This window comes from Plodia interpunctella, chromosome 21, assembly GCF_027563975.2.
Source record: "Plodia interpunctella isolate USDA-ARS_2022_Savannah chromosome 21, ilPloInte3.2, whole genome shotgun sequence".
Taxonomy (NCBI): Eukaryota; Metazoa; Arthropoda; class Insecta; order Lepidoptera; family Pyralidae; genus Plodia; species Plodia interpunctella.
This window is the reverse complement of record NC_071314.1, coordinates 5,106,642-5,134,640: the sequence shown is the minus strand read 5'-3', so window position 1 is coordinate 5,134,640 and position 27,999 is coordinate 5,106,642. Positions and strand designations below refer to the sequence as shown.

The following is a 27,999-nucleotide window of genomic DNA, read 5'->3' as shown; positions in this document are numbered from 1 at the left end:
CACACATTACGGCAGCTTCTGTAACCGGCGTGGGGGCTCGGGACTGCGCACGCGCAACAGTCCACGCGGAGTCGCGTCGCGCTATAGTCGCGAGCCGATCGAACGCAACGTTTTTTTCTCGTTAGTTGTTTGTTTTTTACTTTTTTTTTTCATTGCGTCACCACATTCTTTTTTCAAATTACTTGATTGACTTGTGACAGTTTGTTAAATGGTTTATTTTTAAAATTGAAATTGTTATTGGTCGCCTTCGATAAGAATGGAACTCATTTAGGCTCATTTTGAATTCAACTTTTTTTTTAAATTAAAAAGCGAATGGGGATATATTTTTCTCCTTTTCCGGTATTGTTTGATAGTCATACATAACGTTTTGTTAAAAATAATTGAAATATTAAGTCCTCTAGTAGCCAATGTTAGTTTTTGTAATGTTGTTACATTTTTTCAGTTAAGTTATGCACAACACAATCGTGTTATTGTAATATGACGTTATAAAATCTTACTTAAGACGACGTAACAGACCGGACGATCCAGTCTCCATTACATAAATCCTAGGTAAACTTAACACCCTAGTATTTAACACAGTTTAATAAATTACAAACTTATAATCCAAAACTTACGTTGTAATTGTTGTTAGTTAATGATTTGCCAACAAGCCATAGCCATAGCCATTTTTGGAAACGTCTTTCGCAAACCGCAATATTCTAAGAACTAATGAAATGATTTAAAAATATCTTCAATTATGACCTTGAAAAAAATAAATATTTTTTAAAGAAAATATTTAAACTCTTTAACAATCTGACCTATCACAAAAATATTTAGCTTCAAACTTAATCTTAATTGAGACTAATCACCGTTAGATAACAAACGCTTACTTCTACTGACGTAACGTAAACATTACTTAAGCACTTTATCCTTTTTAAATTCTAAACAGCTTTTTTTTTATTCTTGATTACTAAACAATTCATTACACATCTTCTTTAATTTTTGCACAATCAATTCAAAGACAGGTACAAAAATATCCGCAGCACGCTTCGCAAAAATTTTAACCGAAATACCAGCATCAGTCATTAGAATCAAGATAAAATATCCGCTATACAATGCTTCGCTATACTTTTGAACTACATTATATATTTAAAAGAATAAAATATCTGTCGATTATTTTTAATAACAGGTTATAATCGAGGTTTAGACCTTTGTTTATGGAGGTACATACACATCATGCATAGTTTCCCATAGAGATTTGCTGACACTAATTTCTAAGTTTTTCCGACTAACATTAAATAAACGCCTTTATATCTATAATTTAATATCGGTTTAGGTAGTCATATTTTATAACTTGATTCAATTGCTTAAGTTGCTTAACATAGAGTAAATTTTAATATCCGACTAAACAGGCACAGTTTACATTGCCATTAGCAAAACTGTTCACTTACTCGTAAAATTGCTTATTACACCTGACGTAAGCTCAGCATACCATGCCTCAAGTTACATTCGTAACTCGTAATTTGTAATTGCTTAATTTTCACCATTTTCTTTATTTTCCTTCTTTCACTTGAGGTTAACTATTTGCATAATAGTAGGCACGATTCGTTACCGTGTACATTTTATTCTTGATATGATTTTTTTTCCTTTGTTTATAATTTGTCTTATTTACTTTCGAGATAACTACTAGATGACTTAATATTTCCTAATTTATTTATTCATTACTATATGCTGGCTTAAATGAATAAAATAATTATTATTTATACAAAAAAAAATAATAAAGCCTTCTTTCGATATTTTCATCATAGTTATTAGTATACAAATCTATTTCAAAAATTATGAAAAAAAAACTTCTACAAACTAAAATCTATTCTCTGAAATTTACACAAGTTGGTGTGACAAAATATTAGTGTGTTTGACAATATAGTTGCTTCATCTACCTGTTTTTCATACATTTTGTCTTTTCATTTATAGGTACTGTTAGATAAGTGTTTAGGCCAAATGACGACACTTTACTGCATAATGCAATAGGTACTCCAAGTCATACACGAGTGCAGAATTAGCGATAATGTAATTTTTATCACTCATGTTTTAAATTCTTCGATTAGCTTTAATTGGTAGATAAATATTACTTAAAAATATATATCGATTGGTTTAATCGAATGGATCTTTGTAATTTCTAGTACAGGATTTTATTGAAATGAAATTACACCACATGGCGATATTTTAATGAAAAGTGATAAGGCCCTGCGTATTTAAAAGCTATCTGGTGACACGACACGACCAATTGTACCATTATTATACTACTTTAATATGACTCTTTAGAGATGTTAGAGCCAATTCAAAATATGAAGTAATTAATGGCAATCTTTTAATTTCTTTTAAACCATTTGTGTCATTAGATAAATAACCCTATTACATTTGACAAATTGAATATTTAGACTAATGTTTTAAAACAATTTAAAATTAATATGATTTTACATTTTCGACCCTATTTGGTCTTGTTCTGTGTTTACTTTCGTTTTTGTTAAAACATATGTCAACGTCAACGTCATAATCGCACCACCGGTAATGTAAACTAATTTTATGCATTTATGTGGCCAAATTATAATATAATTTTTAAAATATCGGAGCAAATTACAATCATAGCAATGTGTCTTTTCTATTACGTGGTAGACACAGCCAGAGTTGCAAAACTAGAAGGCCAAGTTTAGACATTCTTCTTCGCTTTTTAATTTTACGGCTCCATCGTTTAGCCATTTTTTTTTCATTGACAAGTGCGCTGTGTAATGAAGTTTTATTATTATTTAAAGGTTTTCACCGCAAGGTTAAAGTGCATCGACTTTGAAGATCTACCGTGAGAATTAAAAGTACAATGATATTGCATGCGTAGACAATTTGATACGTGACTTTCGTACACTTCGAGCGACTGGTCGAGAAGTGAGTGTTACCGTAACCTAGTTTGGGGGTACTTTGTGACTTTTGTGGCAGATAATAGGCTGATCGCAGCCTTCGAATATTGTGCTTGGAAGTTGAGTGCCGAAATCGTCAGAAATGATCGTGAGTATTGTTTTTGATTTATTAGATTTATGTGCCATGTTCAGAGATGATGTGCAAGTCTTTAAAAAAAAGTAAAGGTTCGCCTACCCGGCGTATAGCAGTGCGTATTGCTATTATTTTATTAGTACTTCACCTGTATTTTAAGTTCCCTAGGTCATCTCCGTTCACATTTCCCGATTTATAAATTATCCTTATTACACATACTACTCAAATATTGAACAGATACGCGAACTTCGTAAATTCGGTTGTGGTTTTACGAGCGGCCGTTGGCTGACGTCAAGGCTAATGTGCTATTATATATCTTGTGCTAGTCTACTAATCAATTATGTTGTTGTCAAAAAAGGTCTGAATTCATTTAATAACTATAATTTCAGCCTACGAACTTAATTTTTATCGATCTAATCATCTCATTAACTAGAAAATTGCGCTATTAATTATAACTTTTTACAAGCCAGTTGCTGACGATGGCATAATATGTTAGGTGTGCCAAGGCTAAGTTCTTATGCTATTTGTTTTGTTACTTGAATTAATATGAAAAGCATGCAGTAGTTGCGCAATAGCCTGTCACATATTATTGATCACAACATTTAGGTCGTAGAGAAATAAATAATTTAAAAAAGGCCGACATAATTCATCATCCGTCTATTTATATCACACTTTATGTGGGGTCGATACAGCTTGTCAGTCTCTTCCACTTTTCTCTATCTGATGTTAACTGATGTGTTACTTTCTTATTATAGCCATATGTAAAGCATTCGATCCATAAGGCCGAGTAGACGATATGGCCTTCTTCTAGTTCTTTTTCAGTTCTTTTTTTTTTTCAGGATAAAAATGAACCCTTCTCACAACTTTGTTCTTCTCCTTTTCATAACGTGCCAATACCATTGAAGCCTCATCGTAATTGATGCTACTTTCAGATTTCAAGTGCATAATTATGCTTATTAAAAAGATTATTTCATATCATCACGAGAATTACGTGTTCAACCCTGCTAGTGGACATCAATCGACAATCTGCCTCTGTAGTTATATTAGCTGATTAGCTTATCATTGATGGTACATCTTCGTCTTGTTTATTATGTATTTGATTATTCATTCATTTAATATTTGTCGTAATATTTGAATAATAACAGAAGTAGAGTAACATCGACTTCCATATTCATGCTTATTTTGTAGGTAGGTAATTATGATTCATGATGTTACGTTAAAATACAGATTGAAAACATCGTAATAATTTCCTTTGCAATAAATGTCAAAATCAATGGCTAATTAATATTCAGCAAAATGTGTTCGGTACAGAATTAATTATATTTTTCTAACAGGTTTGAATTCGAACTAACATGTTCTAGATTCCTAAATAGCAAATCGTTAATCTATGCCATATAAATAAACAGAGCTATGACGAGTTATAACATACAGGATGCTCTATAAACACTAGTCGAATTCGCCGGCTGGATTGAATGGTGAAATAAAATATCAAGAAATCTCAGCTTAGGAAATAATGATAATCATTTTTGTACTATATAAATTTTGCAATATTTTTTATGTCCGCTTAATTAATATGTATATATATATTTACCAAATTATAGTGTTTTAGCCTCAACAGTCGCTGAAATAAGCCGATGACGGACGAACAGACATGACGATAAATGTAATGGTTGACTAGACTAGTTATCCACAATAATAATATATTTTTTACTATTTTTCCCATGACTATACTAAACTGTAGAATATACTTAATGTGTAGGTGCAACAAAGACTATGGTGGGTGGTGATACCTGAACTAGGATAATCGCGTGTCTCCTGTTACCAGCCCTCCCCACCCAAATGAATGGTCGTTAATATTAATTGATTGATCATTTACATGTGAATTTATAATAGGTACAGGTAGGTAACTAAACTTGGTGAATTTGTGATAACGGTTCCTTGTTCACTTCGGGTACCTAAAAATGAACTATTATGAAAATGTTACTGTTGTTTACAACAACAGCCTGTATTTACATATAGAGCACAGCTCGCTGATGGGATTATGCAAAACTTGACTTACGCACTGTTTGCGTTGCGTGGATTGCGTAAGCGCATGCTAAAGAGGCGATATGATAAGAATTGTTTTTTTTTTTTACTTTTATTTTCGAGACTATTTAGATCAGTCAGTCGCGTACAATAAGGCATAACGACAACATCAAAATACCGATTCAAAATCAAACATATTCACTGCAATATCGGCGTTATTATCTACCACATATAGTTCCTCCGTTATCTTGATCGTGATTAAAATACAAACGTTCAATCAAACAGCTAGATATTTGCGTTGGTTGCGACATATATACATTTCGACCTTGCTTAAATACTCTATCTATTAAACCCGCATTAAAATCCGTAGCTTAGTTTCAAAGATCTAAGCAGACATAGAGACAGACAGACACCGGGAAGCGACTTTGTTTTATACTATTTAATGATTATATATAACAGAACGGTAACAGAAAGAGGACATGTGAAAAGAACGGTAACACGAAACAAGAGAGGAAATATAATAAGGAAAGAGATAGCATATCAAATTTAATAGACGTCTAGAAATATAACACAAATACTTGCGTTGTGCGTAATCCATCACCTTCACAAATTGTCGCTGACAGTTCCGGACCTCTGTGCGTTCATATCTCAGGAACTGTTAGTGACCCTGTGTCCTAAGTAAGCGACAAAAATGGAAAGGCAGCGCGACATCAAGTATGGCCAAGTGATTGTGAATTTAAGATTTTGACAACAATAATTAGATGAAAATTATTTTATTACTTTCAAAATTAGCTAAAAAGCCTGTGTGATATGTATAACAAAATTATTTAAATTTAAGATTTACATATGTACTAGCCAAGTCTCAATGTTCCATATAATTCCCTTCTGCTGTTCCAAGATCATTCTATCTTCTATCAATACAGTAGATTTTGCGTAATTGAGTAAGAATATACACACACATCCAAATTTTTGCATTAGAAAAATTTTTAGGATATACTTTTGGCCAATATTGCTGCCGTAATCACAGCGTCGGACCACGTCGTACAGCATCCTACGCTGACCTAGGACGGTTGGTAAATGAAAGTAAAGCGGAACTGTTCACAGCATCGTTTGCAATCTAAATTACATTTTAAACAGCTATAATGTGCAAATGCGTTGGGTCAAAGTTGAGTTTGAGTTACTTAGTTTTATTCACACTGATACTGTATATCATACAAATGAACTAAGTATAATCTTTTATCAAATTGCATGAAAAGATTGGGGCGATTCCTGCCCTAGAATATGATCACTCTATATACTCTCGCGGATCCTGGACTTCGTAGTATCACAGCCAAAAATGGATTTAAAAAACGCGTGGATAAATTTGTTATCATACTAGGTCTTACCAGTCCACAATTACAAAGAAACATTTTTAATGATGGTTGAGTTATTTTTTATAATTATATTTTTTTAATGTAATATCCAACCATCTTTAAATCTTCGTATAATGATCCAGCGTCATTGTTACAGTCTATGAATTATCACAATGATCCCAAATACATTTATTTTATCTAGAGCATAAATATTGTCTGACCTTGAAATAACAGGATGGGTGTAAATGTTACACATTACATTTCATTTGTAACTGGCCTCACTTGTAAGCCTCGTAAATTATGTCAGTAAAATTACTTCTGCTAGAATGTGTCATGGACACAGAGATCACGGTCCACGCTCATGTCGACACAGTCACATCCTGTGACTTCAATTATAGTAATTGTAATTGATATTGCAACCTCACTTATTTAAGTGCTATCAAAAAGTATTCTACGATAAAATCAATAATAATATACAGTCAACAGCACATCAACCTACCCAAATCAATTGCAAACTCGCCGCTATTACCGCGACATAGAGGTCCATGAAGGGTAACTTGATGTGCTGTTGCTAAGACTTTACATTAAAATAAAAGTAGAAAAGCGGACACTGGGCTCTAACGGCTGGGGAAAAACTGAAAAAACGCTCTGATGAGAGTCAGTGTACATTCTACCGCACGTCAAGTTACCCTGCATTGATCTCTCTACAGCAGTAAGAGCGACCAATTTGTAATTAATTTGGGTAGCACGATGTGCTGTTGACTGTACCACAAAAAGCCATATTTCGTGTCCTTAAAATATGATTACCCCCATACGCAAACAGATGGTTTTGAAGTTTGACATGTCAATCTATCTGTATGTCTGTCTGTGGCATCGTGGCTCTGTCGTGGATTTGTTCAGAGTGACATTGTGTCATTAGCCATGATTAATAATATAACAGTTTACATTTTATTTACAGAAACTTAGTTTCAATAGTCGACGGAATCAGTTATAAAATCCAAATGAAAAGAAAATAATTTAATGCTCAAACATTAACTAGCTCAGTTACTAAATTCGGAACTAATGACGTAATTACTTAATAGATCGTGTTTATTAGAGCATTTGTACTTTAATTATTAGCGCTCTCTCCCTCTTATGTGATTTCCCAGTTTCTTCCTCAGCGTCAAGAGCCCAGGCTCCGCTTTGCCACTCTTTCTGGGCAATAACAGCATTCCCAAAAGAGGTTGATGTAATACAGGTGGCCGTAAGGCAGTCGTAAAATCGCAGCCGTATTTTTAAAATGTTCAGTTTTAAGGCTCGTGCAGACCGTGCATGCGCAGTACTTTTGCACATGCACACTCGCGTTCAAATTCCATACAATTGGTCCAGAACGGAGAAGAAGAAGAAAGGTGAGAGAGACACCAGACCTACTCTTTCGCGGCCCTCGACCTCGCCATGATACGATAGTCCCTGGACACGTCCTTACCACAGAATTTAGAGTCCGTATTTATCTCTGGTGCAGTTAGGCCGCTAGCCGGCGCCGGCGACGGAGGAAAATGGAGGGATTAAGACGAGAAATGTTAAGTATATTTTTAATCAATTCTCACAGCAGACCAGATATGATTCTGCGGTTTAACGACCACATAACAATGCTGTAACTGGAATGGCTGTAATATAAATAAACACATTATGTAACTCACAATGCGCTGCAGATTAAGAATGCGATTCAGATATATTGTTTATGTTTTAAATTAGTTACAAACAAAACGCAAGGAGCAAAATTTTGAAAAATACTAGAAGTTGGAAATTTAAGGACAGTTACATTGTACTATGAAATTACTGGACACTGTACAACAAGCTAATTTCCGGGACAATCTCGGATATCCCAGGCAATTTGGTGACCTATTTATAGGAACTTCAAATTTCGTAAATATTCATACATGATTATAATTCTGAAGGCTACAACTTATCAAGAAGAAAATACTACTAAGAAGAAACGCCAAATGGAACTCGTTTGAAAACTTGTAACATTAACTTGTTTCAAACATTTACATTAATCATTGCAAGTACTGTCATTTTCTCTATAAATCAAACCTTTCAATATTTTTCTTCAATCTCGAAAAAACCGAACATTAGAATGACAAAAAATTACTCCGACACATGCCGACACGAATACGGGAAGATTGCTTAGTTAGCATGAGAGCTTTTATTTACCGCAATGAAAAACCAGCAATGTATGCCGGCATAAAATCAATGTGTACCTATTATCGAATAATGTAGCTCGTTGATGTCTAATACATGGCCATTGCTGTATTCCTTATAGTGTACAGTGAAAGATAAATATTATGTGAATTTAAGATCTTATCTCTTTCTCTCTTAGCCTCGTGTTGCATTATATACTGTGACGTCCGAAACCCGGGATGTGCGTAAAACTACACTGTACTTTTATGACTGACAAAATACGTAGAATGTACATGAATGAATATTATATCCTACTGATTATTATATTATAATTTATATAAAGTACTTTTATAGCCATGCCCCAATGTTCCGTTGCGGTGAGAACTGTCATGAAGGAGCGAACGTCAATATGACAAGGACACTCATTATCGCAGAACAACGTACAAATTGTATAAAGTTTCGACGTACGTCAACGCACGGCACTGTCAAAACCTACAGAAAACAACGGAGCCACAACGTCGTCGCAACGCAGTACAACTGAGCGATGGGACATGGCTCTTACAAATTTGAAATCAAGAATTCGAACAAGTCCGCGATTCGTTCCATCTGTTTTGAGACGCTCGTACTTCTGAATCAGTTGTGGATTTAAATTGGCGATGGTGAAGAAATAAACGCACGAACTGTGCTTATATTTTATTAGTTACGTAAAATACTATGTACTTCGATTACATATTGTAATAAAATATAACTGGATACCACTTTATTTGTTGTTAAGTCTAAAGTTGTTTTGATACGTCAAGCGAATATAAACGGACAGAAAGATAAACAGACAAAAATTGTAAAATATTTTTTTTTGTTTCTATTAATCCCACAAAGAGCCACCATATTTTTCTGTAATATCTCCTATGTACAGACAGCCCACTTATAGTTTTGTTATATGTAGATTATAGTTCTCTACGAAAATTTATTAAAAGTTTCAATTTAGCAACTTTATACCTATATTACAATGTTTATTTAAAAAATATAGGAATTCAATTTAAATTGGTTTCTTCGAAATAGCTAAAGTTATGTGAAAACCATAGTTATTGTGAAACGCAAGACATTCTCAATTTGCACTCATGGGAACTGACGATCTTGCGTTCAAATTACGATACACATTTTAGGGTATTGTGAATAACTATAGAAACTTTCGACAATACAGAACCAACAGAATAATAACGAGTTCGCACTTAGCGACAATGGACGAGCAAATAGTGACTTTTCCATCGTTTCCTTGTTGCGTTGCGGTTGCGTCATCGCCGTTCCGGTGGACATTTGCATGCGCCGGAGTCGATTTTATGGTTTAGATATCGTTTGTGCGATTCTATTGACTTTGTAACCGGTTTTTGTGATCTACCTCTTCGTCTCTCTCCTTTTTTTGTTGTTTTTTTTTATTGGAGGCCGATTAAAATAATATTAAATTATTTGTAGTATGTACCTTGAAAGGCGTGTTGAGCTGTCGGACGAAACTACAGTCGTTCGCGCCACCAGGTGGTTCTCGGAGTGTTGCGACCGCTGCGGCCGCGCTGTTATTATAATTTTTAAAATTTTAACAACATTCAACGCACCAAGCCTTAGGCTCACATTGTGGTTCATGACCCATCCTCATTCTCTATCCAGACATGAAAACTGGTCATCCAAATATTGAAAGTAAATTGGAATCGACTATATCTCATCTCGTCTATAGATGGTAATCTTTGAACATTGTTATGCAAAATGTCAATTACATCGAAATAAAACTAAAGATTCTATTTATCCGATACTCTAATATTATGGCGTGGAGAGGCTCGCTTCCGTTTCCAAGATCCAATTTAGATACTATTGTACGATCCGATATCTTAGAGATTATGGGCACTTGTTCCAATGATTAGCACTTAATACTTGATATTATTGTAATACGGAGAACGTTGTCTGGTTTACATAATAATTTCTTTAAGACCAAGCGGCTTTTTAACATTTTGTCTGTGAAAAACATAGCTTCAACGATTTCAGTAAATTTGATGTTGCCCGGGGCTTCGCTCCCGTGGGAATTTTGACATAAAACATAGCCTATAGCAGTCTTGGATAATGTACTTTTTTTTTTCTAATGGTGAAAGAATTGTTAAAATCGGTTCGGTAGTTTCGGAGATTACCCGCCCCAAACATGCAAACTCACAAACGCTTACCTCTTTATAATAATAGTATAGATAGGTTTTTATGGAAGTCATAGGTTCTATGTTCGGAAGAGAAATTCTCGCGATGATATGGCGAAGTAAATTTTATAGCTTAAATATTATTTACTAGGTTTTACCCGCGGCTTTGCCCTATTGGAAATGTACTTTTACACGGAATTAAAAGTAGCCTAGGTCCTTCTGCGTAGTCGTAACTATATGTATAAGAAATTTCAAGAATGTTGTGGTGTAGGTAAAGCGTGAAAAGGTAACAAACTTAATTTCGCATATTAGTCGGAATTTATTTGATTGTGTCTCAAAATATAATCATCATCCGATAAAAAACGTTCTGAAATACTCTATAGTATTTTTAAAAGTAATAGGTCAATTAAACTTATGTATGAAATACCTATACATAGTTCAAGAAATACGCATTTAGCATATCACGACTACGATCAGCCCAATGTCAATCACATATTACATAAACAAAAAAAAAAGATGCTCCATTTTGTTACAACATAAGAATGGACGTTACACTATCACGTAAACTTGTACTTAGCTCAATATCGGAGATCGGAGACTAAGGGCGCGTTGCACCAGGCAAATTTGACCTTAAATTTAACCTGCGCAGAACAAAGCAAAGTTCGGCATTTTATCTGATCGGCGGCGCCGTGCTGTTTTAAGGTACCGTCAAAGTCAACTGGTGTGTTTCACCAGTTGAAAGTCTAAAAGTAACCGCATGTTGCTGAAGACTTAAAATGTAAATTACTATAATAAATATCTTACTAAAACTTGTTCACGTTTTAATATTGTCAAGACTAGTTAATCCGAAATAGAAAGTAAGTGTCAATCTTTTGGAGATGTCCAAGCTGACAGCAAATGCTGAATGATATCAATTAACAAGAGTGACTCAGGTTATTTAGAATGATAATGACTGTGATATGACGTCGACTGTAAGGTCGTTGAAACGTCAGCAACATTAAATAAAAAAGGTTCGTGCTAAGTCCCGTTAATATCTTTTATTTATTGAATTTATTAAGCTTAAACTTTTTATATAACACTAGCTGCGCCCCGGGGCTTCGCTCCCGTGGGGATTTCGGGATAAAAAGTACCATATGTGTTATTCCAGGTTATTTACTACCCGTGTACGAAATTTCATAACAATCTGTCCAGTAGATAATGCGTGAAGAGGTAACAAACGAACAAATTTACTTTCGCATTTATAATATTAGTTGGGATACAATTATCTGTCAGCAGTGTAACAAAAACCGTATGTATAGGTTTGAACGTACAATCGTGTTCACGTCGAACATCCGTAAAATATAGATAGACAACAATCGTGCATTTCAAAGTATCTACTATAGAGTTATGAGTTCCAAGCGCGAAACTTTAAAAAACACTAATAATATGTTAGTCGAAATAAGGCGCTGTAAATGATAGAAACTATTTAGATATACAAACAAACGAACAAACAAGGTACCGATTTAACTTTCATGCTAATCTGGATAGTGTAATCAACAAGGAGTAAAACTTATCACAAAAGTTAAAAGAATTAGAATAAGCACTGAAATTTCTTACTGAGTAAAATTTTCATTGCACATTCTCAAGTTTTCCACCAAACTACTCTGAAAACAAGTAATTAATCAAAAATTTGATGTTCACAGGCATTTATTCACATCAAATTTTAAATCGTATACCTAGTATCTCTAAAAAGTTATAAATCACTGAGAAAATATACCATTAAATTGAAACTAATTATGCAATAAATATATAATTACACTGAAAACTTTATCGTAAAGTTAACAAATTCATGTCGCGAATAGAAAAAGTAAACAAATGGACAACACTCAACGGCCCTAAAATATCGTCGTTGTACCTAACGTTTGTTAGATGACACAGAAACGAGCACAACGCAAAAACGCATACAAATAATAAATCTTTGAAGTTTATTACAAATATTTATTCGCGCCGGGAATCGAACCCAAGACCTCCTACGGAGATCGTTACGCTTCAGTAATCCGTAAAAACGATTCGTAACTTATCATCATAACTTATGTATTTAAGTTAACTTATTATTCAAGTTATTTTTTTTGTACCCACATTCCCTTCGTGACCTAAATTTTAGATTGTTAAATGCTTTTAGTATGTTTTATGTGCAATGAAGTTTAAATAAATAAACAAGTTTTTACAAAAATTATATTCTTGCTACATAATACATAATTTGTCGTGAAAACTGTTTCACAGGCACTTGCCTGTGAAGATCTAATAATTTCTGAATAATTTCTGTGCATTTCGGCAGCACATTTATGAAACTTGTTCCTGAAATAAAAAGAAAAAAAAAACATGAATGACATTTCCAACGGCCAGTTCCAAATTCAAAAAGTGTGCCGCGACCGCGAGTCCTTGCAAGGCAGCCATGTTGCAGAACCGCGGCAGTTACATAATTCGTTGCATCACAGAATGCACTACCGACTGCATTCTGACCGCCTGGTACCGGTTGCTCATGTTGCGTGATGATGCATAATATCGTTGTATGTATTTAATTTACATAATTTAGGTTCGATATTATAGATCATTACTTTTAGGATTAGCGAAATTCAGACATATCTGTAACCAAATGGAAACGTTCAACCTGATATTTTTGGAAATAACGTTTGAGGGGAAAGCGGCGTGTGTTTCTGTTCCGCCCTAGAGTACGACCACTCTATTAACGTATACAAGGGAACTAATAGGGTACAGGGGTACTAACTAATCAGCATTCCCAAGGAGGGTTGACGTCAGGTATACCATCTACATACAACATTTAAATATTTTAGGTTCGAGGAATTAGTTAGTACATATTACATATTTACATAATTTTAAATATATAAATAATACTACATAGATATAATATCTCACTTTTAAGATCTAATCTAATATAAACAATTGCTCAAAACAGATTCCATTATCGAATTACCGACAACTCGAGCGTTACATTCCTTGTTGAACCACGTTTTATTATAGTAAAATTATTAAATTACAAAATTGTTTTATAATTTACGGTTCCCGTATTTCAACGTAAATTATATGACGCAAAATCCAGTCCACGCATATCAAACCACTAAAAATAATTGCTTGATTTCTTGGCAAACTACGACATCCGCGATTAAAATATATCACCGATGACGTAGTTCACCCCCAGGCCCGGCTTCGTACGAGGTCTATAAACCTTCGAAAGTAAATTGAATAACAATGAAAACTGCATCAAAATCTGTTGGTTTAAGGTATAAAGCTAAACAGACAGACGCGTAAGGCGACTTTATAGTAAGTAGTGATTGTTGTAGTACCTCGAAATGCATGCTCGGTCATTGGTTGCGGCTGTAGTCATTCTACTGCCCACCACCACTCCATCTAAGGACCGTGGTAATCCAAAGATGAAAGAGCTTGTAACGCAGCTACGCTTTGTTAGGAATCTCTTGTTGTATTTCGCCTGCGCTGGCACATTTGGATCTACTGTCATAAATTTTAAAATTCTAAATCCGCTCGAACACTTTGACGCGTAAACATTACGATCAAGCTAGCGAGGCGCAAGAGGGTGGCCGTGATAAATTTATAAACATTAAATAAAATAATAAGAACAGACTCAATAAGGGTCTTACCTTAAGTTTTATAATAAACTTACTTTACTACCTACTGCCTAGTGCCTATTTACCATCCAACCCACGATAAAACCCCGACTAGCTCAAGAAGAAAAGTTCGAGGATAGAAAGAGGATAGAGGAGAAGAAATACGCGGCAGACTGCACAGTTAACGTCAGATATATAAGAATTTTCTAGTCTAGCGGTTCTCATGCGGTGTAATTGGATTGGTTGACGAAAAGTGTGTTCTTCCGATGTAAACAAATAATTATTTCTACGAATACAACCATTTTAGAAACTATATAGTACGCATGTGAGGGCACGACATATACGGGACTTGAACACGTACAATGACGTAACAACACATGTTGTGTCATAGTCGATTCTATACTTCAAATGTGTTTATATGTTAATTAGTTTTATTTTACCCCTAAAGTTTTAATTAAGGCCTAACATTAATTTAGCTATAAGTTACATTACAGCATACTTCACTTGCATGATGTAATGAGACAAAAACAGTGATGTAAAGCATTTTTGTGAGTCAATATTTTTAGGCATTAAGTTCTCTTAGAACTAACTCTCTCTCTAAGATAATGAATCTGAAAATTTTAAAGCAATTAAAGTAAAAATAAGAAACACTTCATTTAGACTAAACGTGATTTCAAGATACGAACGAACAAGTCAAACAATGTACCATCAGACCACATAAATCGGAATAAATTAGATCAATAAGTAAATGCTAATTTTCAGATACAATTTCAAGCAATATCGGTTCATTCTATCTGCGATACTTAAAACAAAGCAAAGGCTGTTATATAAGAAACAAAGTTCCGGAACAAAGTAAAAGCGGCTTAACATAATATATTCAATGCGACATTAACACAAAACGGACAATTGCAAATACATTACTGCGTTACAAATTTTTACAAGTTTATTTTAAGTCTGTTAGGTCTTATTTGTCTGGTCTTTACATGGACTCAGAAAACCATCGGGATAACACCAGAAAATAGGAAGATAAAAATATGCGTAAAAGACCGGCGTGGACGAGGCCCAAATGGGATGTGGACAGCTCATAACAACATTAGCTTAGATGTTATTCATAGTAACGTTGATTTTAACAAAACATGTACCTTACACTTGCATATAAAAGTGCTAACGATAGTTAAGAAAAAAAATCATAAATTCTTAAGCAAGCGATGAATAACTAACCAAAGAAATTAATCAAAACAGCCGAATCAGAAACCGGCTACGTCGAGGCATCGCGTTCATAGCGGCTCGATTAACCTAAGTGTCTCACCGGGTGAAGGCCGCGCCGAATTACTTTCACTGTTGCGCAAGAGTCGCGCAACGGCGACCCGACGCGTCAGTGACACCGTGACGTCACGTGACCTTGACGGAAGATGTGCTCTTTGCGTGGAAAGTGCGAGGCGTCTAAACAAATAGTAAGAAAGAATAACTATGACGCCGAAGACAGTGCAAGGGAAACAGAAAAAGTAGGAACGCGAAACCTGGGCTCTGGTTAAGGTTGAAGAAACAGAGAATGAGAACAGAAAAGAAAGACATAAGAAAGAATAATTCGTAACTAATCAATGTCTTCATGGACTTATAAGTCCAAGTGAAAACGTTATTAAAAAAAAGAGGAACTGTTCATTAAAGAATCTTTGTCATGAAAAAGTATTGGATGGTTGGAGTCATCAAAAAGGTTGCAATACTTGTCAATGTGGTTCATTGTCACCTAGCTCGTAGGTAACAGGTCAATATCAATTTGTTTATCATAATATAATAACGTTAGTTTCGAAAGCAAGTTCTTGCGCCACAGCGTTATTTCTGACGATCTATCATTTCGACATTATCGTTTGGAAATCCTAGATTTCCGACATCTGAACAGTGACAGTAAATAACAAACATGTGTTAATTGAAAATGAAAGAGGGTTAAAGTTCTTTATTACAATTTACTCACCTTTGAGGGCTCTGATGCAAGAATCATTCAGTTAGTTTTCGCCAATATCTACTTTATTATTATGCACCGCCTCTTGACAATCGGCTCTTTCCAAATGTGTGTTACAAATTTCCTAAAATTTCTTACATCTTAATTCATTATGATATGATTACTACGCAAACGCAGATTGCTATACATTTCAAGATTTCCAAACAGACGGTTATTTTCAATACTTGCCCCTTTTTTATTTTTGAATATTGGCCCAGAATTTAGGTAAGCAAATTAAGCTTTGCTTCACATAGTAAAAGAGGAAGCAAGGCGTCGATATTTCCCCAATCCTACAATTTAGGGATCTTCAAGGCAAGAGTTAAAAGGCATTTTTGAGCTTGCCTCTGACACCATAGATTTGATTTTAGCTTCTCGCATGCACTCAAATTATTAGGATTTGCTGAGAGGTATAAAATGTCGCCAGTTTGTGATGTCCTTTCTTGAAAATCTTACGCAGCAAAGCTATTTTAAAATACTTAGTTGCTTAACACTCGTTACAAAAACTAGACAGAAGCGGTCATAGGAAGTAATTGCATTGTATTTCGTTTGTAAAGATTAATGGGATGAGAAAACACAATATAAAGACTCTATCGCGTTTTTAGGACATGTTATGACACAGCTCACAGCATTATTTTGAAAGCACTTAACACATCTTTGCAAACGGTTTTTGACTGATAGAGAATTGTCATGACATTGGTGTTGCTATTAGCAGTAAATTGGGTACTTATATCAATGGAGTAAGATCTAAAGTTACACGTTTTAGAAAGATTACTATCATTAAGTCAACATTAAGTTTAATGTATTTCCTTGACTTCTTAGGAAGAATCTTATGCATCAGGAGGTTGAATGACATGCGAAGTATCATCAATCATCACATTCAATATTTTGCAGCCAGTGTCATTTATAACATTTTTCACGTCATCGACGTAGCCACATTCCAAATTTAAAATACCATAATTAATTACGATGACACAGGCGGAACGTTCTCGACGGCCTTCACCCTACTGTGTCAGACAGGTTGAGTTATGTAAGGTTTGTTATTGACCAAACTTGTAACGTCACTTATGGTTATAGGCGAACGTGATTCCATGCTTAATATGCAACGATATGGTGATAGTGACATACATTTAATGTTGCAATTTTAAAGCAACTAAGATGTTGCCAGATCACTGCGAAATACGGAACAGGTTGTGATTCGTAAAAACATTCACAATTTGTTTTTGTGCAATGCTAGATCGTACTGGAAGAAAGGCGCAAGAAATATTCTCTCATAATACCATCCAATGGTAAACGGCCTGAATAATTCATTAGTTCATTAAAATGACTTAATAAACCTAGAGTTATTCAAAAAAAAATTATATATAACGATTATATCACAGCGTTATAATCGATTTAAGATCGATTTCATGGCGAGCGACCAGGGCTACGCCCCGCGAACAATGGAGGCAATCTTGCCATCTCACGACTGCGTATTTATCGATAAATTACAAACATTTTACACATTGTCCCGCTATCAAATGTAGCAGGCAAAAAGAATTACAACTTGATAGAAACGTTCACACTGTAAAAAATATTATAAAAATAAGGTCATCGCTGTCTGATGGTTGGTTGGATTAAAGTAAGATAAACAATCAAAATATAATCCATACTTTTATTTTATAAATTTGACAGCTTCCTTCCTTATGCTCTCTTAGTTTTCAGATCATCGGCCAAACGTAGTATTTTGTCGTTTTAAGTTGAGTACACGGTTTTCCTTCAAATTCCTCCAAAAACTTCCGTATTCATAATATTAGTAGGAATGCACATTCTAGTTACTATGCAGAATACGTTCTGCTTAGTCATCTTCTTATTGGTGCCATATTTACAACTGTTACAAAACTTATATCATCTGTTAACAGCTAACACGTTAAAGTGCATTGTAATGTATTAGATACAACAGATGGTTGCTCAATAAGTATTTAGTTATAAGGAAGTATTTATTAACGAGCATATAGTCGAATAGAACAAAGTTGTAAAAGAGATCTCTTCTCTCTTCAATGTTTGTGTGAAAACTAAGCTAAAGATCTCTTTCAGCTAGAAATTCGAAAATAAAAATGGTATACAATACTTTCAAGTGGATTTCGTTAAATGCTACAGTTAAACCGCAGTAGTGATTCGAAAATAAAGTATAACTTAACTTATACGTTGCGCAGCAGCTATAACTTACCGTATTTACGATCAATGATGAAAGTAAGGCCACCAACTTTTAAAGATCATGTTATTTACATACATTCATACTTTCAAGCCTGTTTCTCTGATCCTAACAAAACTCACTCACTTTCTACACTCATCACTTTTTTCTTACAAGCTCGCCAGTTATAACTCGTATCTTCTTTTTTAAGGTGATCCGAAATCTACATTGTGAACCCTGAATCTCCAAAGATTATTTAACACACATTTTTCTAAGCAATGTAAATATCACGTAACATTACCTACATTAGATAACACATGTTACCGGCCAGCTCGACATGGTCTGATTCCTGGCACATTGTTTACTGTAACTTTATATCTATAAGACTAAACGAGTTGTTTGTTATAAAAACAATAGTGACAGGAGATTCTTCTAGATCTATTCGAGCCAGTGCTGGAAATCTTGGAAGTGAGGTCTTAGATTGGATGAAATCTTTTCGTATATACTATATTAAATTCATATTGTTATCAACTATAGTAACCAACACATCTCTCGCTCTCTCATATGAGTGTTTTCTCCGGTTTCTTACCCAGCCGTTTAGAGTGGTTGTCCAGGGTCCGCTGTCCCACTTTTTCGTTTCGTTTCTTGCTGAATGTGGTCACAATGAGATAATTTGAATACTTTTGATTTCTACATTCGATTATTTTGGATTTAAGGTGTTGTGTGCGCATTTACGGCTAATCGATGGAAATATGCAAATCCAACATTAAAAATAATAGTAAATGTATGATTATGAATACAGGTAAATAATAAAAGAAGATCATAATACCTACGATCAACTTCAAAATTGTCTGACAGACGTTCAGAACTTATAATGTCACGTACAAGTATGGATCACATCAAGTTGTTACTATTACTTTGTAAATCAACAATTGAATTTCCGATAGCAGTGGATATCGGGTTTATTGCAGCAACGATAACATTACATAAGGCATGACATGACCGTTTAAGCTAAACGTTACATTTCAAAAAAAAAAAATTAAAGCAAACTTTGCAAGGTAGATGTAACTTAATCATCGACGTTCACGACTTAGAAAATATGATTTCAGTCTAGTTGCAAAAAGGAAACTCTGTAAATTCCAGGATATTTGGTCACCTTTTTAAATTTACATCATTCGGTTATTAACCTTTTAGGAGGATTTCCTCCCAAAAGACAGTTCCCTCTTATGAAAGGCCCGGCTTTGTTGGTTACAGATTCTATAATCACTCTCGGCTCGCGGCGTTTTAAGGTGGTTGACATATGTCTATTTAAAAAATGGATATACATATTTCAATGCTTGAAATATTTGAGTCTAAGATTTTTGATTAATATAAGACCGTTTTCGAAGTAATATTTTGTTGCGCAATTAACATAACGCGCAAAATGACAATGAGACTAATGCACAGAACAACCAAGACACCATAAGAATCAAATAGGTGCAGGCTGCCACAGGGCATGATAAATCAACAATCAACAATACGAATGCCATTGTAATTGTCAGCTACAGGTGTTATGCTCTTGCCATTCAACCGATACTTTCACGAGCCTGGAGCTTACGTTAGAAATAGATCATATCTTCCGTACAACTAGGAAATTCGCCGTCTCTTACCATCAAAAGCAAATTACATGTAACCATCTCTTTCTCTCCGTTACGTGGTGGTGATCCTTTCTCTTAAAACCTAAGCTTCAGAAGTTGATTTAATGTGTTTGTTGATACTGCATAATAGTAAATAGTTACAGAAATATAGTCTTTCATACAACAATGTTGTGGTAACTGCTAAAAAAGAAAGAAAAACTTCAAAAAATTTAAAACGATAATTTAATATTATACTTGCTTATATGACGAGTCCCTGCTGTAAATGGCAGATTATAATGTTACTCACAAATTGATATAATGACTATCGGCTGGTTTTCTGTGTTGAAAGGACAGCATATATACCTGTGAACAAAAAATTAAACATAAATAATTTTGCCAATCAAAATAATAACGAATAATACATTTTATAGTCTAGAATATAAAAGAGATTACTTTTAAATGTCAGCTCAGAAACATTTATTGAGCATCTGTTTATTTTTTGGAGTATTTTTCTAAGTATTTTTTTTTAATTCCAGATTCGAGAAACAAGAAAACACTTCCGGATCAGCGACTGCGATGTGGCCTAACATGTCGCCGCCGAGGCAACCACCACCTACCACAAACAAACCAATCAGAAGAAGTAAACCACCGGACAAATCCTAACCTAGTCTATGCCACGCCAAATTTTAACTGTGATACTGGCAACACGAAGTACCTTAAAAATAAAACTGTGATATTCGAAATTCAAAATGGGAGTTCACGTTCTTCTAGCATCGACAGCGTTGAAGACCATCAGCGTCACAGGACTGTGGTTGATACCACTGTTGTTGGGTGCACTGACCTATCACAACTATAATTCGTATGATCCTGAAGCAAAGGTATTAGATAAAGAGCCGAGAAGGGAATATGACTTCATAGTCGTTGGAGGAGGTTCCGCTGGAGCAGTTGTTGCTAACAGACTGACTGAAATGAAGGATTGGAATGTTCTTTTATTGGAAAGTGGTACGTATTCCATTTTTCATCTTCAGTAAAGTATGATTAGGGCATGGTCTGAACCACTTAACAGGAACAGGCGATGCCGATTTGACTAGCCAATACATGTGTAAATACAGATCAATTTAATGCTCGCCGACATTGAATGGTCTATATTATACAAAAATAATATTAAATTTTGAGCGAAAGAGAAAATAGTAACCAAATTTAATTTATAGCCTGTTGTAGTATCGCGCTTTTTGAGAAATACCTGTCTCCTCCGCATTTCGACAATTTCTATCCAGTCAATCCCTAAAACCTATATAACAAAAAACACAAGCTTAGTCATTTAACAAACTGTTTCAGGTCCAGACGAGAACGAAATAACGGACGTCCCATCGCTGGCTGGATATTTGCAGCTGACCAAGCTGGATTGGCAGTACAAGACTGAACCTACGAACTACGCTTGTCTAGGCTTCAAGAAGCATAGATGCAGTTGGCCACGGGGAAAGGTGAGAAACTTATAATGTCATATAGTCCGTCATAGCATGTAACCTTTAGATGATATAATTACTTAATGTTGATTCATCAAGGTTTTTGTGAACTTATTCCAGACATTTGTCAATCTAATATTTATAGAGTGGCGCCATCTCTTGACATATGTAAATAATACTAAAGAAAACCAAGTACCAACCATAAGGCGAAACCAAACATATCGCTTGGACGCATCGATAATTTTGGAAGATTATAATATAGATAAATTTTAATTATTATTTTTTTGCTTTACTTAGTGAACTTATTAAAATCCATTTTCCTTGCGTATAATTCACAGGTCCTTGGCGGATCGAGTGTTCTCAACTACATGATATATGTAAGAGGAAACAAATTCGACTTCGATCAATGGGAGTCTTTTGGTAATCCAGGCTGGAGCTACCGGGACGTCTTGAAGTATTTCATTAAGTCTGAAGATAACCGAAACCCTTATTTGGCAAAAAGCAAGTATCATGGTAAAGGAGGATATTTAACTGTCCAAGAAGCACCATGGAGAACGCCTTTAGTAGCTGCTTTCGTCGAAGCAGGAGTAGAAATTGGTTATGAGAATAGAGACGTGAATGGTGCTGTACAAACCGGATTCATGATTGCACAAGGAACCATAAGAAGAGGTTCTAGATGCAGTACAGCAAAGGCTTTCTTAAGACCTGTGCGGACACGGCGGAACCTAGACGTATCACTTAATTCACAAGCGACCAGAGTACTAATCAATCCCATGACGATGAAAGCATATGGAGTTGAATACATCAAACGAGGTGTAAGGAAAATTGTTTATGCCAAGAAAGAAGTGATACTATCTGCAGGAGCCATTAATAGTCCACAATTACTTATGTTGTCCGGTATAGGACCCAAAGAACATTTAAAAGATGTAGGAATTAGAGTCCTGAAAGATCTACCAGTGGGTGAAAATCTACAAGATCATGTGGGGGTAGGAGGATTAACTTTTCTAGTCGACAAACCAGTGGCCATCGTTCAGAATCGCTTCCAAGCATTTCCAGTAACTATGAACTACGTTATAAACGAAAGAGGTCCAATGACGACCCTTGGAGGTTTAGAAGGTGTAGCTTTTGTTAATACTAAATATGCTAATAATAGTGGCTTATGGCCTGATATTCAGTTCCATATGGCTCCAGCTTCGTTTTCGTCAGACAATGGACAAATTGTCAGAAAAATCCTAGGCTTGACAGATGAGCTCTACGATACTGTCTTCAAACCCATAGCTAATAAAGATGCATGGACTATAATGCCTCTGCTACTTCGTCCTAATACACGAGGATACGTCAGACTAAAAAGTTCAAATCCTTTTCACTACCCAATCATGAATCCACGTTATCACGAAAACGCATTAGATGTTGCGAGACTGGTTGAAGGAATAAAAATAGCTTTGCAAGTAGCTAATGCATCGCCATTTAAGCAATTTGGCTCAAGGTTATATATGAAGCCTTTGCCGAATTGCAAGCAGTTTAAATTCATGTCAGATGAGTATATTGAGTGTCAAGTGCGAACAATATCAATGACGATATACCATCAATGTGGAACAGCTAAAATGGGTCCAAATTGGGATAAAGAAGCGGTAGTTGATCCTAGATTAAGAGTGTACGGTGTCGAGGGACTGAGAGTGATAGATGCTAGTATAATGCCAACGATCGTTAGTGGCAATACAAATGCAGCTGTAATCATGATAGGAGAGAAGGGAGCGGATATGATAAAAGAGGATTGGCTGAGCGGTCAGCGGTGACGAACTGTTCATGTTACCATTAAATGCCAATTTGTTGTACTTTGCCAAATGTTATTTTATTCTAAGTGCACTAGTACTGAAGTGCCGAATTGTATATAATTGTATATATACTGAGAAAAAAATTAACGAAAAAATAATTAATAAATCGATTTACCTATATCGCTCGATTGATTAAATTTTGTACCTACTCAGATTACTGGCCATCAAGACGTAGCTTACGATCTATTTTTATTAAATTAAATTAAGCTAAACTTGCGTTAGTCGTTCCATAAGTCCTTTTCTTCAGTTCTATTTTTAAAAAATTACAATCATTATTTTTGCAGGATTATGAGTTTGTTCTTCAAGTGATCTGCTTAGTGCACCACGTGACACAAAATTAAATATGACGCAACATGTAACTTAATTATTTTATCCAATAAACTACTTCCTTATAATTATGATCGTAAGCTATAAATCTGTTTACGTGACACTAAAGTTACCATATTGAAAATTGTACAAAAATTAATAATATGTAGGCCTGTAGGCAGATGACACGATTAAACTTAGAGTAATTTTTATAAAGAGAGAAATTTTGGTATTGTAAGTACTTATAAAATAATGACAACAATACTTTATTGTATTGTGGTATAATATACGCGCTGGGATCAAATAGCAATATATAAATATTGTATAGCAAAATAATTATAGGCAAATGTTTAAATGAAGATTACACTTAATTAAAAATTTTGCCTATAGTTATTTAGAAATAATTTTATTTATTAATGTTTAAGTTTCGTCACATCTCTGACAGTCTGTGTTCTGGAGTTGAGTCAAAAAATTTGATAAAAAAACAACGCGTTTTAAAGCGCTTTGAACTCCCTTGCGATAAAAAACTTAGAGGTGTTTGTATCCTATCACAATGACAGATTAGAAGAAGGAATACTTGACTTTTTTGGAAGATATTTATTAACAGTGCATACCCGCTATTTCATCACACGAAAGCATTAAAATCACAGATCGTAATGACATTATGTGACAAACGTGATTGACTTCTATTCGGGTAGAAAGCTCGCACTATGGACACAGAAATCAGCAGATTTATTTTTGTAAAACAATAGTAATTAAAAGAACTATAGGTGAAACATTTGTATGAGTCGCAGTCGAGTGTTTGGCTTTTATTTTCGTTGTTTTGCTGTTGTAATGCCTAGTGCCATATTAATTTGTTCTATTGTTTGTTTTCTATAATTTTATAACACTAGTTTAAATATTATTGTATCTGAATGCTGATTATTTGCGCTTGTTCATATTTTGTACAATAACACATATACGAACACACAACTTTCTGTATTGACTACATGTATTATAATGTTTTTTAGGGTTCCGTACCTCAAAAGGTAAAAACGGAACCATTATGATCCTTATGTCTGTCCGTCTGTCAAGACCTTTTTCTCAGGAATGCGTAAAGGTATCAAGTTGAAATTTATACCAAATACCTAGATCTACGGATCAAACTTATACGTTAACGCGATCAAAAAATATGACCGTTTATGTCGCATATTTTGCGATATCAGAAGGGAATCAAACCTATAGGGTACTTCCCGTAGACCAAGAATCATGAAATTTGGCAAAAAGTTGGGGCATACCGTACTAATATAGGAAAAAATCAATGAAAATTGGTAATTTATTATTATTATTGGTAATTTATTGGTAATTTAACACCACAGAAAAAAGTGATATTTGTAATTTATTCCATACAAAATGAGTGCATTTTGCGATTTCACAAAAGGAATTAAAACCTACCCGAGGACCTAGAATCATGACATTTGGGATAAAGTAAGGGCATACTATTAGATGTAGGAAAAAATCTAAAATTGGTAATTTATATAATATGGTAATTTATACTGACATCGCTGAAAAAAGTTATATTTGTAATTAGTTTCGTACAAAATAGCACTTATTTTATACGCCCGCCAATCTTCAAAATTTTGTACTGAACCCTCGGTGCGCGAGTCTAACACGCACTTGACCGGTTTTTTATTGAATGGTTCTATTTTTATATCAAATTACTAAAAATACATTGACATTATATTAACCCATCTGAACCTGACCTTCAGAGAAGAGTGGAAAAATAAGGAGGAGGCATTTGCCCAGCAGTGGGATACATCATCTGAAGTTCGCCACATTCTTGAAACAATTTAGAATTTCGAACAGAATATAAAATAAATATCCTACTAATATTATACATGCTAAAGTTTACTTAACTGGACGGATTGTTATAAATTTGGTATACGGGAAGAATATAACCTAGAATAACACCTAGGGTACTTTTTATCCCGAAATTTCCACTGGAGCGAAACCCCGGGACACAGTTTGTCATAATCACCACTAAAAGCACTTTCGCAAGATATTCGCGACCCTACAATGCTCACAATCTATCAATGTCTTAATTATATACTTTCTTTCATCACAAGTAGTTATTAGTCATAGGAAAATGCCAGAAAAGTTTAATGATCAATTAACTAATTAGGAAATACGTGGACGTGTGACGTAAGTATACGGAATTTTTATAGGCCTAGACATTGAAGTTACCAAAACCGTTAGTATTAAAAACCAAACGCAAGATATCGTATAGGGCGTCGATTCTGCTAACATGTATCAATTATAGCTCAATCGTGTATCAATAGTATTTATTTTCATAATGTAAATAGCACTACTATTCAACAACTATTGATACATTATTTTTATGATACAAACAATACACTATAAACATATTTTTAGTTCAAAATGTTAATACATAGATCAACAAAATAACTCTGATGTACCTAAAAGATTTGGAAAGATTAAAAAAACATTGTTATTTTTCTAAATGTCTATAAAACGTAAACAAAACTGTGCGTCATAGCTAGATGTAACCACAGATTAATTATGTACGGCAAGAATCTTCCGCCACTACGAAATGAAATAATTATAGCAATCATTCGATATACAATGTTAACAGAAATTTAATTGTGTATTTGTTAACCAATTTTTTTTTCTTTGATAAATGTATTCTATTTTTGTAGCATTGCTTTGTTACCTTCATCTTCTTATCGAGCGTTTTATTGCTAAAGCTGGTGTCAGATTTTATTTAAGTCGCCTAAAGGCATACGACACGACTTTTACGAATAACGAAGTGTGGTTCAGTGGCAGTATATACGTGCACACTAGTGAACTAACCATTAAAAAAACATAGTCTTTCATTCGTTCATAATAAAGTTCGTTTAATACTTATTTATTTGTATTTACTTTACTACATTTTTAAATTATTTTTTTAGAAGTGTTTTCGGTTATATCGATTAACGTAATTAAGAATGAAGAAATGAGAAACTCTTTGTTTAAATCCCCTTTTGTATGGGCATGATACTTAAAAATAAACAAAGTTGTCAAAATAAATATGGGGCAACTATCTATTTATGAGAAAAGGTGAAAGTTATTTGACTATATGTTAACTTCAAAAATGTAACTTTTTCATTTCATATTAATATTTCATCATAATTTTAGTTACATATTTATGATATAAAATCAGGTACTTATATCAGGTTCTGTTTAGATTTTTTGCTTGCAAATTTTCTTTTTGCTCTAACTACTGTTCTAGACAATGTTTACCAATTTTATGTATAACAAGTTTTCCTCTTGGTAGTATTCTGTTCTTTTTATATGCGTTTTCAAAATGCGAAGGAAGATTTAAACAGTATTTTTTTACCAGAGATTATTTTGTTAACCGTATTATTCATAAAAAAAGTTAACATTTATTTTAGTTAAAGTATGTTCTGTCTCACTCATGTCTAATATTGGAAAGTGAGATAATAAAACATATTTTTATTAAAATAGTTTAAAATTTTTACATAAATAAGAGGGAAACTCTTCAAAAATATTTTCTCGTGAACAGAATGTTTACATCACAAGAAGTAAGTTATATTAAAAATATATACGTATGTGTTGCTTTAATTAATTGTAAATTACCAATTACAATATGACCTACATGTAAGTAAATATGTACCTAAATTAGGACACTTTATTGTAAATATTAAATAAGCGGTTAGTAATGATTTAGTATCACACGATTGATGAGATTTAAATATTTATTTATGTATATCAACTGTAATAAAGTAGGATACAGTTTTATTACGATTGTAATGTAAATAAATAGTTGTACGGAAATAAAAATCAATTGTTACCGAAATAATTTTGTTTTTAAACAACGTTTCCCTAAATTCCCTTTCTTCTTACCTACCTATCCTTTATTGTCTCTCTCACTCCTTCATATTCACGTGAATTTAGTTTAATTATAGGATGTGAAGCCCCGATGCCTGAGGTCCACGTAAAACTTACATCGCTCGGTTTCAAGTCTTTCCTTTACGCCACTTGGCAGTCGTTGCCACGTAAAAATAAACCTTTTTAAATTTCGAAGATACGGCTATGATTTTAGGACAGGCCGTGGGACACCAATCTTGTTTGTTTACACTTATCAACTGACCTGTCCTTTTATCCACTACCTAGTCGGATCGTATGGCATCCACAGAAAGGTATGGAGTGATCCTATTATAGTTAGCAAAGAAAACATGTCCAGGTGTAACCC

General features: G+C 34.2%; 2 protein-coding genes across 3 annotated transcripts in view; one reads left to right on the top strand and one right to left on the bottom strand.

The window, feature by feature from the left end:
- Positions 1 to 27,999, bottom strand: part of Flo2 (Flotillin 2) — a 198,038-nt gene that overhangs the window by 123,531 nt on the left and 46,508 nt on the right. The window lies entirely within an intron of this gene.
- Positions 11 to 27,603, top strand: LOC128679427 (uncharacterized protein). 2 transcript variants are annotated; one of them, XM_053761677.2, is made up of 5 exons: positions 11 to 120; positions 2,793 to 3,039; positions 20,677 to 21,142; positions 21,479 to 21,624; positions 21,945 to 27,603. In XM_053761677.2, exons 3-5 carry the CDS (start codon positions 20,890 to 20,892, stop codon positions 23,400 to 23,402), a joined length of 1,857 nt encoding a protein of 618 aa, XP_053617652.1. In that variant the 5' UTR covers positions 11 to 120; positions 2,793 to 3,039; positions 20,677 to 20,889; the 3' UTR covers positions 23,403 to 27,603. The 2 variants fall into 2 exon arrangements, with proteins under 2 accessions (XP_053617652.1, XP_053617651.1); XM_053761676.2 differs by lacking the exon at positions 11 to 120 and adding an exon at positions 2,225 to 2,547.